The sequence below is a fragment of the Chrysochloris asiatica genome, unplaced genomic scaffold (genome assembly GCF_000296735.1).
Source record: "Chrysochloris asiatica unplaced genomic scaffold, ChrAsi1.0 scaffold00015, whole genome shotgun sequence".
NCBI classification, from domain to species: domain Eukaryota; kingdom Metazoa; phylum Chordata; class Mammalia; order Afrosoricida; family Chrysochloridae; genus Chrysochloris; species Chrysochloris asiatica.
Window position 1 is genome coordinate 11866404 of NW_006408533.1, and position 14603 is coordinate 11881006.

General features: G+C 39.4%; 1 protein-coding gene across 1 annotated transcript in view; it reads left to right on the plus strand.

The window, feature by feature from the left end:
* The first annotated feature begins 10398 nt into the window (after window positions 1-10398).
* TTR (transthyretin) overlaps window positions 10399-14603 on the plus strand; it is a 10649-nt gene continuing 6444 nt past the window's right edge. Inside the window, exons 1-2 of the mRNA XM_006835041.1 lie at window positions 10399-10467; window positions 12222-12352. Coding sequence (XP_006835104.1) covers window positions 10399-10467; window positions 12222-12352 — 200 coding nt within the window. The remainder of the gene's footprint in view (window positions 10468-12221; window positions 12353-14603) is intronic.

Genomic DNA, 14603 nt, shown 5'->3' on the forward strand with positions numbered 1-14603 from the left:
GTCCAGGATGGCCTCTTTTAGGACACAGAGGACTTTGGTTTTTGAAAGCATATTTGCTACACTTATCCTAACTTATAGTTCATCTTATTATGTTGTTATTGTTGTTGGTTCTGACTTACGTTGTTGTTGTTAGGTGCCATCGAGTCAGTGCCCACTCATACTAACCCTATGCACAACAGAAAGAAACACTGCCCAGTCCTGCGTCAGTCTCACAATTGCTGCTATGCCTAAGCCCGTTGCTGTTGCCACTGTACCAACCCATCTCATTGGGTGTCTTCCTCTTTTTCTCCGACTCTATTCTTTACCAATTATGACATCCTTCTCCAGGTACTGATCCCTCCTGATAATATGCCCAAAGTATGAGAGACAAAAGGAGCTCTGGTAGCGTAGTGGTTACGAATCGGGCTGCGAACCTTAAGGTCAGCGGTTCGAAACTACCAGCCGCTCCGCGGGAGAAAGATGAGGCTTTCTACTCCCGTAAGGATTTACACCCTCGGAAACCCTGTACAGGGTCGCTATGGGTCGGAACCGACTCGACGGCACTCAACAACAACAACAACAACATGAGAGACAAAGTCTGGCCATCTTGGCTTCCAAGGAGCACTCTAGCTGTACTTCTTCCAACACAGATCTGTTTGTTCTTTTGGCAGTCCATGGTACTTTCAATATTATCCTTCAACACCATAACTCAAATGCATCAATTCTTCTATGGTCTTCCTTATTCACTTTTGCATGCATAAAAGGTTATTGAGCATACCATGGCTTGGGTCAGACACACCTTAGTCCTCAAACTGATAGCTTTGCTCTTCAACACTCTAAAGAAGTCTTGTGCAGGAGATTTGCCTAAGGCACCAAGTCTTTGATTTCTTGACTACTGCTTCCATGAGTGTTGGTAGTTGATTCGAGCAAAATGAAGTCTTTGACAACTTCAATCTTTTCTCCATTTATATGGATGTTGTTTATTGGTCCAGTGGTGAGGATTCTTTTTTTCTTTACATTGAAAAGTAACACATAACAAAGGTTGAAGGCTGTGGTCTTTGATATTCATCAGTAAGTATTTTAAGTCTTCTTCATTTCAGCAAGCAAGGGTGTATCATCTGCATATCACAGGTTGTTAATGAGTTTTCCTCCAATCCTGATGCCACGTTTTTCTTCATATAATCCAGCTTCTTAGATTATTTGCTCAACATACAGATTGAACACGTATGGTGAAAGAATAAAACTCAGGCACTCAACTTTCCTATTTTAAACCATTTGGTGTCCCCTTGCTCTCTTCGAACAACTACCTCTTGGTCTATGTACAGGTTCCTCATGAGTACAATTAAGTGTTCTGAAATATTCATACTTCGCAATGTTGTCCATAGCTTGTCATGATCCACACAATCGGAAAACTTTGTGTAGTCAATAAAGCACATGTAAACATCTTTCTGGTATTCTCTGCTTTCAGCCAAGATCCATTGGACATCATCAATCATATCCCTCATTCCACATCCTCTTCTGAATCTAGCTTGAACCTCTGGAAGTTCTCTGTTAATGTATGGTTGCAACTGTTTTTTGTATTTCATTTAGTAAAACTTTATTCACATGGGTTTTCAATGATCTTGTCCAATGATTTCCACATTCCGTTTTGCAATTCTGCACAAATATGAATCTCTTCCAGTCAGTTGGCCAGTGGTATTAACTTGTCTACCTTGTAGGCATACAGATATTATCCTATCACAGACAGCATTATTCTTCAAGGTATCTAGATCTTGAAATGTTCTTTTTGACATATAAATGTGATAACATTCCTTTTCAATTTGTTGTTCCCAGCATAGTAAATTATGTGATTTTCTGATTCAAAATGGCCAATAGCAGTCCATTATAGGTCACTAATGTCTAAGGTATTGATATTTATGCATTCCATTTCAGTTTTGACAAATTCCAATTTTTATAAATTAATACTTCATACATTCCATATTCTGATTACTAATGGATGTTTGCAGATGTTTTCCTCGTTGTGAGGAGCGAATGAAAGCCTCAAAAGTTTTATTCCATTCACATTGTATGGTAAACTCTACTTTAGGAGGTTGAGACCTGGGGTGGCGCTGTGTGCTAATGCATCAGACTGCAAAGTCAGTTCACTGTAAGGACAGTGGTTCAAACTCACCAGCTGCTCCTTGGAAACCTTATACAGGGATACTAGGGGTCAGAATCAACTTAACAGCACTTAACAACAACAACAAAACTTTAGGAGGCATTACTCCCCCTGTTGTATTTTGAGTGCCTTCCAATCTGAGGGACTGATCTTCTGACATGATATCTGACAACATTCCACTGTAATTCGTAAGGTTTCCAGTGACTAACTATTCAGTCATTATCTGCTTCTCCTTCATCCTAGTCTAAGTGGAAGCTCTGATGAAACCTGTCTACCGTGGGTGATCCTGTTACTATTTAAAATATCAATGGTATCGCTTCCAGCATTACAGAAACAAGCAAGCCACCATAGTATGACTAACTTCCAGACAAATGGTGGGGCAAAGGAGTAGCACTGAATTAATGGAAGGCTTAATTAGTGAGTGTGAAGACAAATCTCTCCATATTAATGTGCTAGTGGAGCAATAAAATAAATAGAAATCCAAAGGAAACCTAAGAATTATGTAGTACACCACATAGAGGAATCATTTATGTGTAATCAGAATTCCAGAACAGGAAGAGGCAAAAAAAAAAAAAAAAAAAAAAAAAACCTACAAAATAACACACATAAAAAATTGTCAAAGAGTTGTTGGAAAAAAACTTCCTTAACATCATTAAAAATGAGAATATATGCACTCAACAAGCTGAAAAAACCCCAAACAGGATAGAACCCAATGAAAATCACCAAGAGATATTTTAATCAAAGTTGTCAAAGACAAGAAAAAAACCCTGAGGTCAGTTCAGGAAAAAACCAAATTACCTATACAAGGGAACCAATCAGACTACGTTCTGATTGCTCAGCAGAAATCATGGAGGCAAGAAGACAATAGAATGACATATAAAACTCTGAAAGCAAAAAATGGTCTTCTAAAGACACAATTACAACACCAGTTAATGGTACTACTTCGTAGAATTGGAGCAATGTTCTACAGGAGGCTGTATATGTTCTAAACCCATGTCCAATACATGTTGCTGTTTCTCCAATAGCCAGAAATCATAGGTCCAGAAACCAAAGGGCAGAAATGGGAGTGGCAACATTCACTATTATTCCTAATGACGCACTAGCAAAATCTTTGTTTCCTGTCCCTGTGACCCTATGCTATTCAGGTCTGGACATTTTCGTATCAAAAGGAGAACTACTCCCATCTGCAGACTGGGACCTACTAAAAAACAGGCACTTAATGCACATCAAAAGATTTCAACAAAAGAATAAAAGGAGAACCCACAGACTGGGAAAACATTTTTGTCAATGACATACCAAACAAGGGACTAATCTCTAAAATGTATAAAAAATTTTCACAAGAAAAAGACAAATAATCCAATTTTAAAATGGGCATAGAGCATGAACAGACATTTCACCAAAGAAGATACTAGGAGGCCAAAAAAAAAATAAAGAAAGAAATGCTCATAGTCATTAACTTTCAAAAAGATACAAATCAAAACAACAATGAGACATTATCTCACCCCAGCATTAATGACAAAGTTCAAAAACCTGAAAAACAACAAATGTTAGTGAAGGTATGGAGAGACTGGAACCTTTCTACAGTTCTGGTGGGATTGTGAAAAGGTAGAGCCACTGTGGAAAATTATATGGCACATTCTCAAAAAGTTGAAAATAGAAATACCATTTGACCCAGCCATCCCTATACTTGATATATATCCTAGAGATAAAAGATGTAACACAGATAAATATATGCACACCTGAGCTCTGGTAGCGTAGTGGTTACGATTTGGGCTGTGACCTGCAAGGTCAGCAGTTCGAAACTACCAGCTGTTCCATGGGAGAAAGACGAGGCTTTCTGCTCCCTAAAGATTTACAGCCTCGGAAACCCTATGCAGGGTCACTATGAGTCAGAACCGACTCCACAGCACATCACAACAACAACGCTACCAGAACATGCTAGGTACCTTAAAACATTTCTATACTCTGGCCATTTCCCAATGCTAAAACCCCTTCCACATTTTAGGAATTGGAACAGCATTCCACTCTCAAGTCTAATACTGCTAAAACCAAAATATCACAAATGGAAGATTTTGGCAAACAGAAATTTTCTTGGGTTTAGGAGGCTAGAAGCCTGAATTCAGGACACTGACTCTAAGGGAAAAGCTTTCTCTATGTCGGCTCTACAGGTTTGGGTGCTTGTTTGGTGTTGTAGGATACGCACTAGGCTGCTAACCACAGTGTAGGTGCTTCAAAACCACCAGTTACTCCTCAGAAACCCTATGCAGGGTTTTTATGAGTGAAAACCAATTTGAATGCTCAGGACTGCAAAGTTGGTTTGAACCGAAAGGCCAGCTGTTCAAGCTCATTAGCAGCTCCTCAGAAACCCTCTACAGGGTCACTATAGGTTGGAAGCAACTCGATGGCACTTAAGAACAACAACATATACTTCAAAGGAGATTGACTTAAGATATAGACACTAATCTTACCTCATAACCATAATAAAGACAGCAAATTCCAAAATGGGATGATAACTACAGACATGGAAGTTAATTTTAAATACATATTTTTCAGGGAGGGGGGCACAAAATTCATATAACACATAGAAAAAAAATATTAAATCATAAAAGGGATGAAGTTCTGAAGCATGCTTGAAAACATGAATACTTGAAAGCATTATGGTTAGTGAAATAAATGAGACACAAAGGGTAAATATTGTATGATCCTTCTTGTAAGGTGGTGGGTCAGAGAAAAAAAGGAAGAGCCCCAGTGAGGTGGATTGGCAAAGTGGCAACATCAATGGGCTCCTGAATGGCGACAATTGTGAGGCTGGCCCAGAACCGGGCAGTGTTTTGTTCTGTTCTACGTAGGGTGGCTATGAATTGGTACAGACTCGATGGCACCTAACAACAATGACAACACTTGTATGGGATTATCAGGAATAGGCCAATAGGAAGTAGAAGAGAGAGGCTTCCAGGGCCAGGGAGCAGGGGAAAATTAGCTTTATTGTTTAATGGTTATAAGGTTTATGTTGAGGATAATTAAAGTTTTAGAAATTGGTAATGGTGCTTCTTATACTGTAAATGTATTGAACACTTCTGAATGGAACATTTAAAAATAGTTATATGATAAATTTTGTTATGGATGTTCAAATTCAAATCTGGAAAAAATTACATAGGAATGGATTATAAAGGAAGTAAATTATATTGAAATACCACTATTAAGCAAATGCAAAGAAAATTATACATAAAGGTAACGGAGAAAAATAAAATGTGGTCTAGTTACCATATCAAGATAGAATCTATCTTTACTTAAGTGTTATCTAGGAGAATAATAAAAGACAAAGATAAAGGTTTTTTAATGTTTATTCAACAATCCCTACAAGAAAGACAAATTAGAACAGACAGAAACAAGCATTCGTGGCGGTACAATACTGTGCTCTATGGAGATATAAGGGTACTTTTCTCTCTAGGCTCTCCAGGGGTCATGATGAAATATTCTCGGAAAATTAATCAAGTCTCTTTGCCCCACTTATTTGCTCAACCAACAACCACCTGATGATTAATTAAATTGGTATTATGAATTTTAAATGAGTCTTTAGTAATTTGGTTACTATTAATCAAACCCCCAGGGCTTACTCACCTCAAGGTAAGCTGATAAAATTGAATTCCTTAGTCTGCAAAGATCTAACACCTCAAAACACTATTCCAACAATCCTTATCCCCTCCCCAGGAGGCCCTGTAGGAACATTTATGGAGCCAACTCCTAATCAGCTTATCTGCCATAATATTGTTGTTATTGTTAAGTGCTATCCAGTCAGTTCCTACTATAGCGACCCTGTATAGGGTTTCTGAGGAGCGGCTGGTAAATTTGAACCACTGACCTGACAGTTCAAACCAACTTTGTGGTCAAGTGCTTATCCTACAGCAATATTAGTTCAGCCTTAAATGTCAACAGGTCACTGACTAGCAATTGAAATGGACCTTCAGAAAATAAATAAAGAAAAGGTTTATTTATGATATAAAGAATAAAAATAATAAATAATACTGTCCTTTATAAGGACAGTCCGTACTAGGACTCCTGGTGTAGGGCTGTAGGAACAGCACTAGACTGCAAACCATAAGGTCAGCAGGTCAAACCTACCAGCTGCTCCTTGGAAACCCTATACAGGGTTTTTATGAGTTAGAACTAAGAGGGGTAATATTGTAAATATTAGTCTTTGTTGTCTCAGTTAAACATCTAGGCTTAAACCCCAGGGTCAGAATGTAAGGAAAACAGAATATGACTAAGAAAAGACATAACTTGCAGTTTAAATGTCATGGAAATACTGCTTTGTCTTGTGGCACCGGGTCTTTACTGGTACTAATACCCACCCTAGAACATGTAATATCTTAGGACTCCAGGAATGTGATGACCCTTGATCTTCATTCATTTTGCTTTGTAGATACCATGTAAGGATCTTTCTAAAAAAAGCTTTCACAATTCAAATAAACACAGGCAAGGCAGATCCTCTTATCTCTGGGCATCTGTGTTTAACCATATTAACCTTAACTCATCACACATTGCCTCCCAGGTAAGAAATACTGGACTTTTCTTGTATTTATAACTGCCACTTGCTCCATACAAGCATTACCTGATACTTTGTCAAAGAAAGCATTCCCAGTCTCTTTTCAGCCTTTTCTCTCCTGCCTCAGCATTGCTGTTTTTTTTCTCAACTAAAATACTACAAATTTCATCTTCTCGGGCTCTCTAAATGCTACTCTACACTCGCTACATTTGCTTGAATGCTCTGTCAAAAATTTCTCTGCCTTTAATAAGAAAAAAATTCAACAAAACAAACTTCCTCTCTGTAAAGTATATGGATGATTCTACAATCAGGTTTAGAATTCTTGCTGTACTATAAATTGCCTCTCTTTCTCCCCATCTCCTAGTCTTGTTCAAATGCAAATTTTATTGATGATTTACAGATTAATGACAGTCCAAAATGCATGGAAGTCAACATTAAGAGGCTTGGAGGGTGAACTAGTGCAATGAACTACAGAACCAACTACTAAATGATTTCACTTGGATGGGGGTAGATCGAATCTAACACGATGAGATTTATCATGGCTAAGTCTAGATTTCCATACTTAGGTTTATTATAGATGGAATTGAGCCCCCCACCCACCAAGGCGCTGTGGGTTAATGCGCCAGACTGCAAAGCCATTTGAACTGCAAGGCCAGTGGTTCAAGCTCACCAGCTGCTCCTAGGAAACCCTATACAGGGTTGCTATAGGTCAGAATCGACTCGACATCACTTAACAACAACCCCCAAAACATGTATTGAAATCCTTATCCCTATGTTGTTGTGTGTCATCAAGTCAATTCCGACCTTGTATAGGATTTCCAAGGAGCAGCTAGTGAGCTTGAACCACCGACCTTGCAATTCACACGACTTTGCGGTCTGATGCATTAACCCACAGCGCCACACCAGGGCTCCCATATGTAATCCTGTTTGGCAATAGGTTTTTTGGTGTACTGTCAACAAGGATATAATCAGTATAAGATGTGCCCTAAACCTAGTCACTTCTGAGTTATAAAAACGGATTAAACATAGACAAGCACATACCAGGGGATTTTAAAAAGTTCATGGAAAAAATCCATTTTCTTTTCTTTTTTTAGAACAATGTTAAATTAAGACCAAAGAAACATGAGTAAGAAAACTTACATCTGTCTACAAAGAATTGGTGGTTTATCTTTAACTCCATGTGGTAGAATGATTGGATTTGTCATCTATGGGACTCCATGGGTAGACCTGAAAACTAAATTAAGTAAATGGTCTGACTTATTCACTGATGTATCATCACTGGCACCCACCTGGTCAGAATTAATCCATACCTATTTGATGAATGAATAAAAGCAATAGGAAGAGGAAACATGGAGTAAATGTTGAATTGGCTTTAAGAACTTTCTGACATTCTCCTATATTATAAACTCAGTAAAGCCGAGATTACCTGTCATTCTGCTCTGGTTCCCCAGTGTCTTGCACAAGGCTCGAGAAACTACGGGTCATGGACGCTAAGTTGGTTAGTGATGGCGTAGGAAAAAGTCAGTCCCTTAGGTTTTAATTTCATTTTTAGATAATGGAAAATTTTCACAAACTTTTTGAAGCCTCCTTGTACTGGGAAAGACAGATGTCATGTGAGGATCACCATGAACCAAGGAATGCCCAGGGCTACCAACAAGGAGGAGTCACTGGGTGATGTAGATGATTAATGCTAACTGAACTGAAGAGTTAGAGATTTGAGTCCACCAGAGGCACTTCAGAAGAAATGTCTAGTGATCTGCTTAAACAAACAAACAAACAAAAACCCAGTCAGTGAAAATCCTAGAGATTACACAAATACAATCTTCATTCTATCATGGGAAAGGCACAGAATGGGTTAGCGCACGTGCAGGTTGCCTTGAGTTGGGGGTGGGGTGTGTGGGAAAGGTGGAGGAGGGAGAAAATGGGGAGTGAAGAGCAGCAACTCCAGGACAGCCAGAAGCAACATTCTTTTCCATCAGAATAGTGGTTTGTAGCGTACAAAGTCCTTTAATATCATCTCATTTTTAAATGTATTAAATATAACAGTCCCTTAAAATAGGAAAGTAGAGGTTTCAATTTTACAAATGTGGTAGCTGAGTATCTGAGATATTAAGCAACTTACAGAGGGTCATCTGGGAAATTGGGCAGCAGAACTAGATATTGGATGACTCAGGTCATCTAAGTCCAAATTCAAAACTCTCTCTAGTTCTACTTTGGAGTCAGACTATGATTTGATTCCAAGCTATGCTCGCAACTGAAATCATTGTTTTATTCAACCCACTTTCCCAAGTCTTTTCCTATACATTTTCCTTTCTATTCCTTCTACCACTCCTTGTACCATGGAGGATATAAGCTTAACATGTATTTATCTGACACTTTGCCTATGTTCTCTATGGCTTCTACATATTTGTTTCTAAAAGCACAAAAAAAAAATATCTAAATTTAGAATCCCTGGTGGTATAGTGGTTAAAATGTGCAGCTGCTAATGGAAAAGTTAGAGGTTCAAACCTACCAGCTGCTCTCTGGGAGAAAGACATGGCAGTTTGCTTTCCTAAATATTTATAGCCTTGGAATCTCTATGGGGTGATTCAGCTCTGTCTTCTAGGGGTGGTTCAGCTCTGTCTTCTAGGATCACTGAGTCAAAATCAACTCAACAGCAAAAAGATTGGGTTTGCACTGAAAAAAGTCACCTACACGCGTGCTCAAGCGTATACACAAGAGTTGATACTTGATAAATTAAGCACTTTCATTGCTGTTGTTAAGTGTCATCGAGTCGGTTCCAACCCATAGTGGTTCTGTATAGGACTTTCAAGGAGCAGCTGAAATTGCTGCGCTTGCAGTTCAAATTAAGTTTGCAGTCCAGTGCATTAACCCACAGCACCACACCAGGAGTCCCTTAAGTGCTTACAAATTCTAGACTTGTGAATCTGCCAAGAGGACAAGAATCTTTTGTCAATCCTGGCTTCTAGTTCTCACAGTCATCTCTACTTCTTTCAAAAATCTTCATTCAAACAAAAGTCAGCTGCACAGACTTGTTTTTGCAAGCCCATTGCAGGAGAAACAGTAAAGAAAATGTGATTGTCTGTATTTCAGGCTCATTCATGCGAGACTGAAACTATAACATTATTCCTTGGGTTGGGATGAAACTTTTCTGGGGGGAACACCAACACACACACAAAATGTGAAGAAAGTTCTCACTATGCAAAGTGTCCAAATGACATAGTGTGGCTAAAACACAGACCTTTTGAAATTTAAGCACTGCCAAGGGTTTTCCTTTGTTGACTCAATTATGCATGCACAGCCAAGAATCACTAAACATGAAATGCATGATTACAGCTTGCATCTATTTTCTAAAATGAAGGCAAAGCATGTATTAAATGTATAGAAATAGATAAAGAAAAGAATCCCAAGAATGTCACTTCTTCCAACCAAAGTGGGAGAAGAATAATTTTGTTTTGTTTTGGTGATTTAGCTGGTCAAATGATCTGTTAAGAATATTTCATCGAGCTAATGTTCTGATGCTTTAATTATCTCTCTAGGCAAGGTTCATATTTGTGTGGGTTACTTATTCTCCCTTTGTTGACTAAGTCAATAATCAGAATCAGCAGGTTTGGAGACAGATTGGCAGGGATAAACAGCCTGGCTTAGAAGAAGTTGCGTATAAAAGCCCAAAGCTGGGAGCAGCCCTCATAGAAATCTGCTAGCTCTAGGCAAGATGGCTTCTCATCACCTGATCCTCCTTTGCCTCGCTGGACTGGTATTTGTGTCGGAGGCTGGCCTTGTGGTGAGTATTTGATTTTGTAAAATCCCTTCCATAAGTGCCATGTGTCTACTGGACAAATTAGCAGTGATTTATTTCAGCTTTGCCAACCAACTTTTGTTACTAGGGGCCAATCTGCCCAGTACCTATTTTTAAATACCACTGATTCAAACCTGAAAACGACTGAAGTCCTGCAGAACTTACCAAACTCTCGGAGCTCTCCCTACTGCTGTGGTTTACTGAGTTTGCAATGTCTTAACCAGCTGCCTTCACGTTGACCCCAACTCATGGCAACCCCACATGTGAGAGAGTGGAAATGAGCTCCATTAGATTTTCAATGGCTGGTTTTCCAGAACTAGGCTGCTAGAATTTCCTTCCAAGGTGCCACTTGATTGTCTCAAATTGTCAACCATTTGAAGGGTTAGCAGCCAAGACATTAACTATTTGCACCACCCAGATACTTCTTTGTGATACATAGTGTCCCAGTTTCCTCAGGTGGATGATAAAAGCAGCAATATGAAATTAATGAAACAATTTTGTTTGGGAAAATAATCCTTTTATAATATTTTATTTGTAGAGCAAATTGCATGAAATTATATTCTGACCCTATAACTAATTAAAATGTATGTATTGATTGATCCTTAAAATGCTTGAAGATCAAAGGCCTAATTCTGAAATTCTCTAGAAGAATTATTGCTGCGAAGTGCCATTGAGTCAGTTCCAACTCATAGAAACCTTGTGTGGAGTTTCTGAGAAGTGACTGGTGAGTTTGAACCACTGACCTTGTGGTTCAAACCAAGCTTGCGGTCCCATGCTTATTGTACAGCATTAGGTCATGAAGCAGCCTGGCATTATCTTATAAAATACGTGCTCAACTTCTAACCAAAAGATTGGTGATTCAAACTTGTCTAGCTACTCTGAAAGAGAAAGCATTGGTGATCAGCTTCTGTAAAGAATGTTCCTTTGTTAAATTGCCATGAAGTCTGTTCCAACTCATAGCGACCCTGTGTACAGTTTACAAGGCTTTAAATCTTCATGAGAACAGCTGGCGGACTCAAACTGTGAACCTTATGGTTCACATTAAGGTACTTATTGTATGGAACCACCAGTGAAAAACAAAAACTCATTGTTTTGAGTAGATTCGAACTCATGGTGGCGCTAGAGGTAGCAGGTAGCCAATTGTACAGAAGCTGACTGCCACATCCTTCTCCCACTGAGTAAGTAGCTGGTGAGTTCAAACTGCTGACCTTTAACTATTGTGTCCATCGTGTTGCTTCCATAAAGAGTATGGCCAAGAAAATCCTATGGGATCATTCTAGTTTGTCACATGGAGTCGCTGAGTCAAAATCGACTCTACAGCATCTAACTGCAATAACACTAAGAGGACATTACCACAGTAGTAAATGACTCCATACTCTCATGAAAAACTTTCTGGCCCTATGGCATATTGCATCTTTACAGTAATTCTATTAATTTAGAAGCTTAACAAAGCGAATGTTTTGTAAGATCTGTTTCTCCCTTATAACTCATTATGCATGTCCCAGTTGATAATAAATAGCATGGTCTGAGGCAGGAACCATTCTTGATTTGGAAACAATTGTGTCTGTGTTACTCTGAGTAGAGAAACTCATTCATTGCAGACTCTCATGTTGAGGGAAATGGGATCATGTACTTCAGCATGTACTTCTGTCTCACTCCAGATTTCTCAAAATGTAAAGAATGAGTCCTTTCACTCTTACCAGTTCAGTTGACTTCTCATTCCTCTTTTTTCTGCCCAGGGCACTGGTGCATCCAAGTGCCCGTTGATGGTCAAAGTCCTGGACGCTGTCCGGGGAAGCCCAGCTGTCAACGTGGCTGTGAGGGTGTTCAAAAAGGCTGCTGATGAGACTTGGGAGCCATTTGCCGATGGGTAAGAAAACAAACGAATCCTGTCATGGACTTCACTTTATCTTTCAGATGGCTCCGGAGAGATAGAGGCTCAGGCAGTTCACTAAGGAACCTACAAGTAGATTGAAAACGGGGGCAGAGGTCAAATGTGCAGAACTGAGAATGTATTCCTCTTACTTTGCTTAGCTTGGGGGCTGGGAGGTGACCAGGAACCTGACCACTATTTAGGGAAGTAAAGTGGAAAAAAGAAAAGCTGAACTTGTTCCCATTGAGTTGATTCCAATTCAGGGAGATCCCATGTGTTACAGACTAGAATTGCTCCATACAGGTGTCTTGGCTGAATGTTTACGGAAGCAGATCCCCAAGCCTTTTTCCTGTAGTATCACTGGGTGGTACTTTTGGGTTAATAGTTGAGGGCAAACTGGATGGTGGGGAAAGAAGGAACCAGAAACTCCTCAACTCTACAAGTGGTTTACAGGCCTTTAGGGTCACAGACCACATTAGTGAGGAAAGCTATAAACTCCACAGGCACATAAACACTTTATACAAAATAAACAAACACTTTATACAAATGCACATAAACACTTTATACAAAAAAACATACAAAATGCTATACAAAATTTTATATACAAAAAATTATTATAGAGGTCCCTGAAAATAACCCAGGCTAAGAATCTCTGTTTTAGAATTTTAGGAAAGCTGTGCAATTTGTTTATCAACAAAAGGTAAGTAGTTGAGGGGCACTACTGACAAGGCAGCTCTATGTAGTTTATTCGGATCATTGAACTTTTGTCTAGTGAAGTTTGGTGGAGCACCTACTATATGCATGATTGTCAGACCAGAACTCAATAAGAAATGCCATAGACAGGCAAGACAAAGGCAAACTACAGCCACTGACTAATTTTGCACTTGTTATGTGCCATGGATTCGGTTCTGACTCACTCATAGTGACCCTGTACAGGGTTCCTGAGGCTGAAAACCTTTATGGGTCGTGGAACAGCTGGTAGTTTCAAACTGCTGACCTTGAGGTTAGCAGCCCAATTCGTAACCATTACACTACCAGATTTCTTTGCACTAGACAGGTGGAAAATGGACTACTCACTTTACAAATGCCATGGGGTGTTTCCACCTTCACTAGCAAGAACTTCAAAGAAAATGCATATTAGTAACCCTAAGCAAATTAACTGAAAGAAAGCTACCAAGAAAGTCTTAGCGCTAGGCAGAAGTGGAACTGCTAAGTATTCATGTCCCCTAGGTAAAGAATTTCTGTGGGTTTTAATTGAATCCCAAGAGCCACTTTATGAGTCTTCACTCGTCATTGAGAAGACCATTTTCTTTGGTGCAGTTTTAATGATTTGTCATTTGAGATGTTAAAGTTAAATATTTTCTTCCTGGAAAAAAGAAAGGAACGTGGGGCATGGTCAGAATTATTATAGACAATTTCCATTTCTATCTGAGTTTCGCAGTTTTCGATGTTCAACTATTGGGCTGGTACTTACGTCATCTGTATGAATGAATTTGCCTAGTATGTGCTGTTGGTGAAGAGTTACCACAGAAAATCCATATATTAAAGAGTCTGAATGTGTTCTTCATTGTACTTCGGGTTTCTGTGTGTGTGCAAATGATACTATTTCTGCAGCCCACACTCACCCCAAGAGGGAGAGGAAACTAAAAAAGTTCTCACAAGTTTCCTGTCATTTAATTGCAGAGTTCTTCCCTTTCTGACTTGATTAAAATATCGATATCTATCTATCTGTATAGTTAAGATCTATCTAGCGTAGTGGTTACGAATCGGGCTGCGAACCGGAAGGTCAGCAGTTCGAAACTACCAGCTGCTCCGCGGGAGAAAGATGAGGCGATCTGCTCCCGTAAAGATTTACAGCCTCAGAAACCCTATTCAGGGTCGCTATGGGTCGAAACCGACTCGACAGCACTTAACAACAACAACAACATACATATGATGGTGGTGGTTGGGTGCCATCAAGTGACCCTGAATAGGATTCACTAGCGGAAAGCCTTATCTTTCTCCCACAGAGCTACTGATAGACTGGAACTGCTGACCTTGGGGTTACCAGTCCAGTTCATAATCCACTATACCACCAAGGCTCCTTACACACACACACATATATATATGGAGTCTTGGTGTGGGCGTCTCCTTGGAAACCCTATACAGGGTCCCTATGGGTCGGAACCGACTCACAGCACTTAACAACAGCAAGATAGATAGATAGATAGATAGATAGATAGATAGATAGATAGATAGATAGATAGAT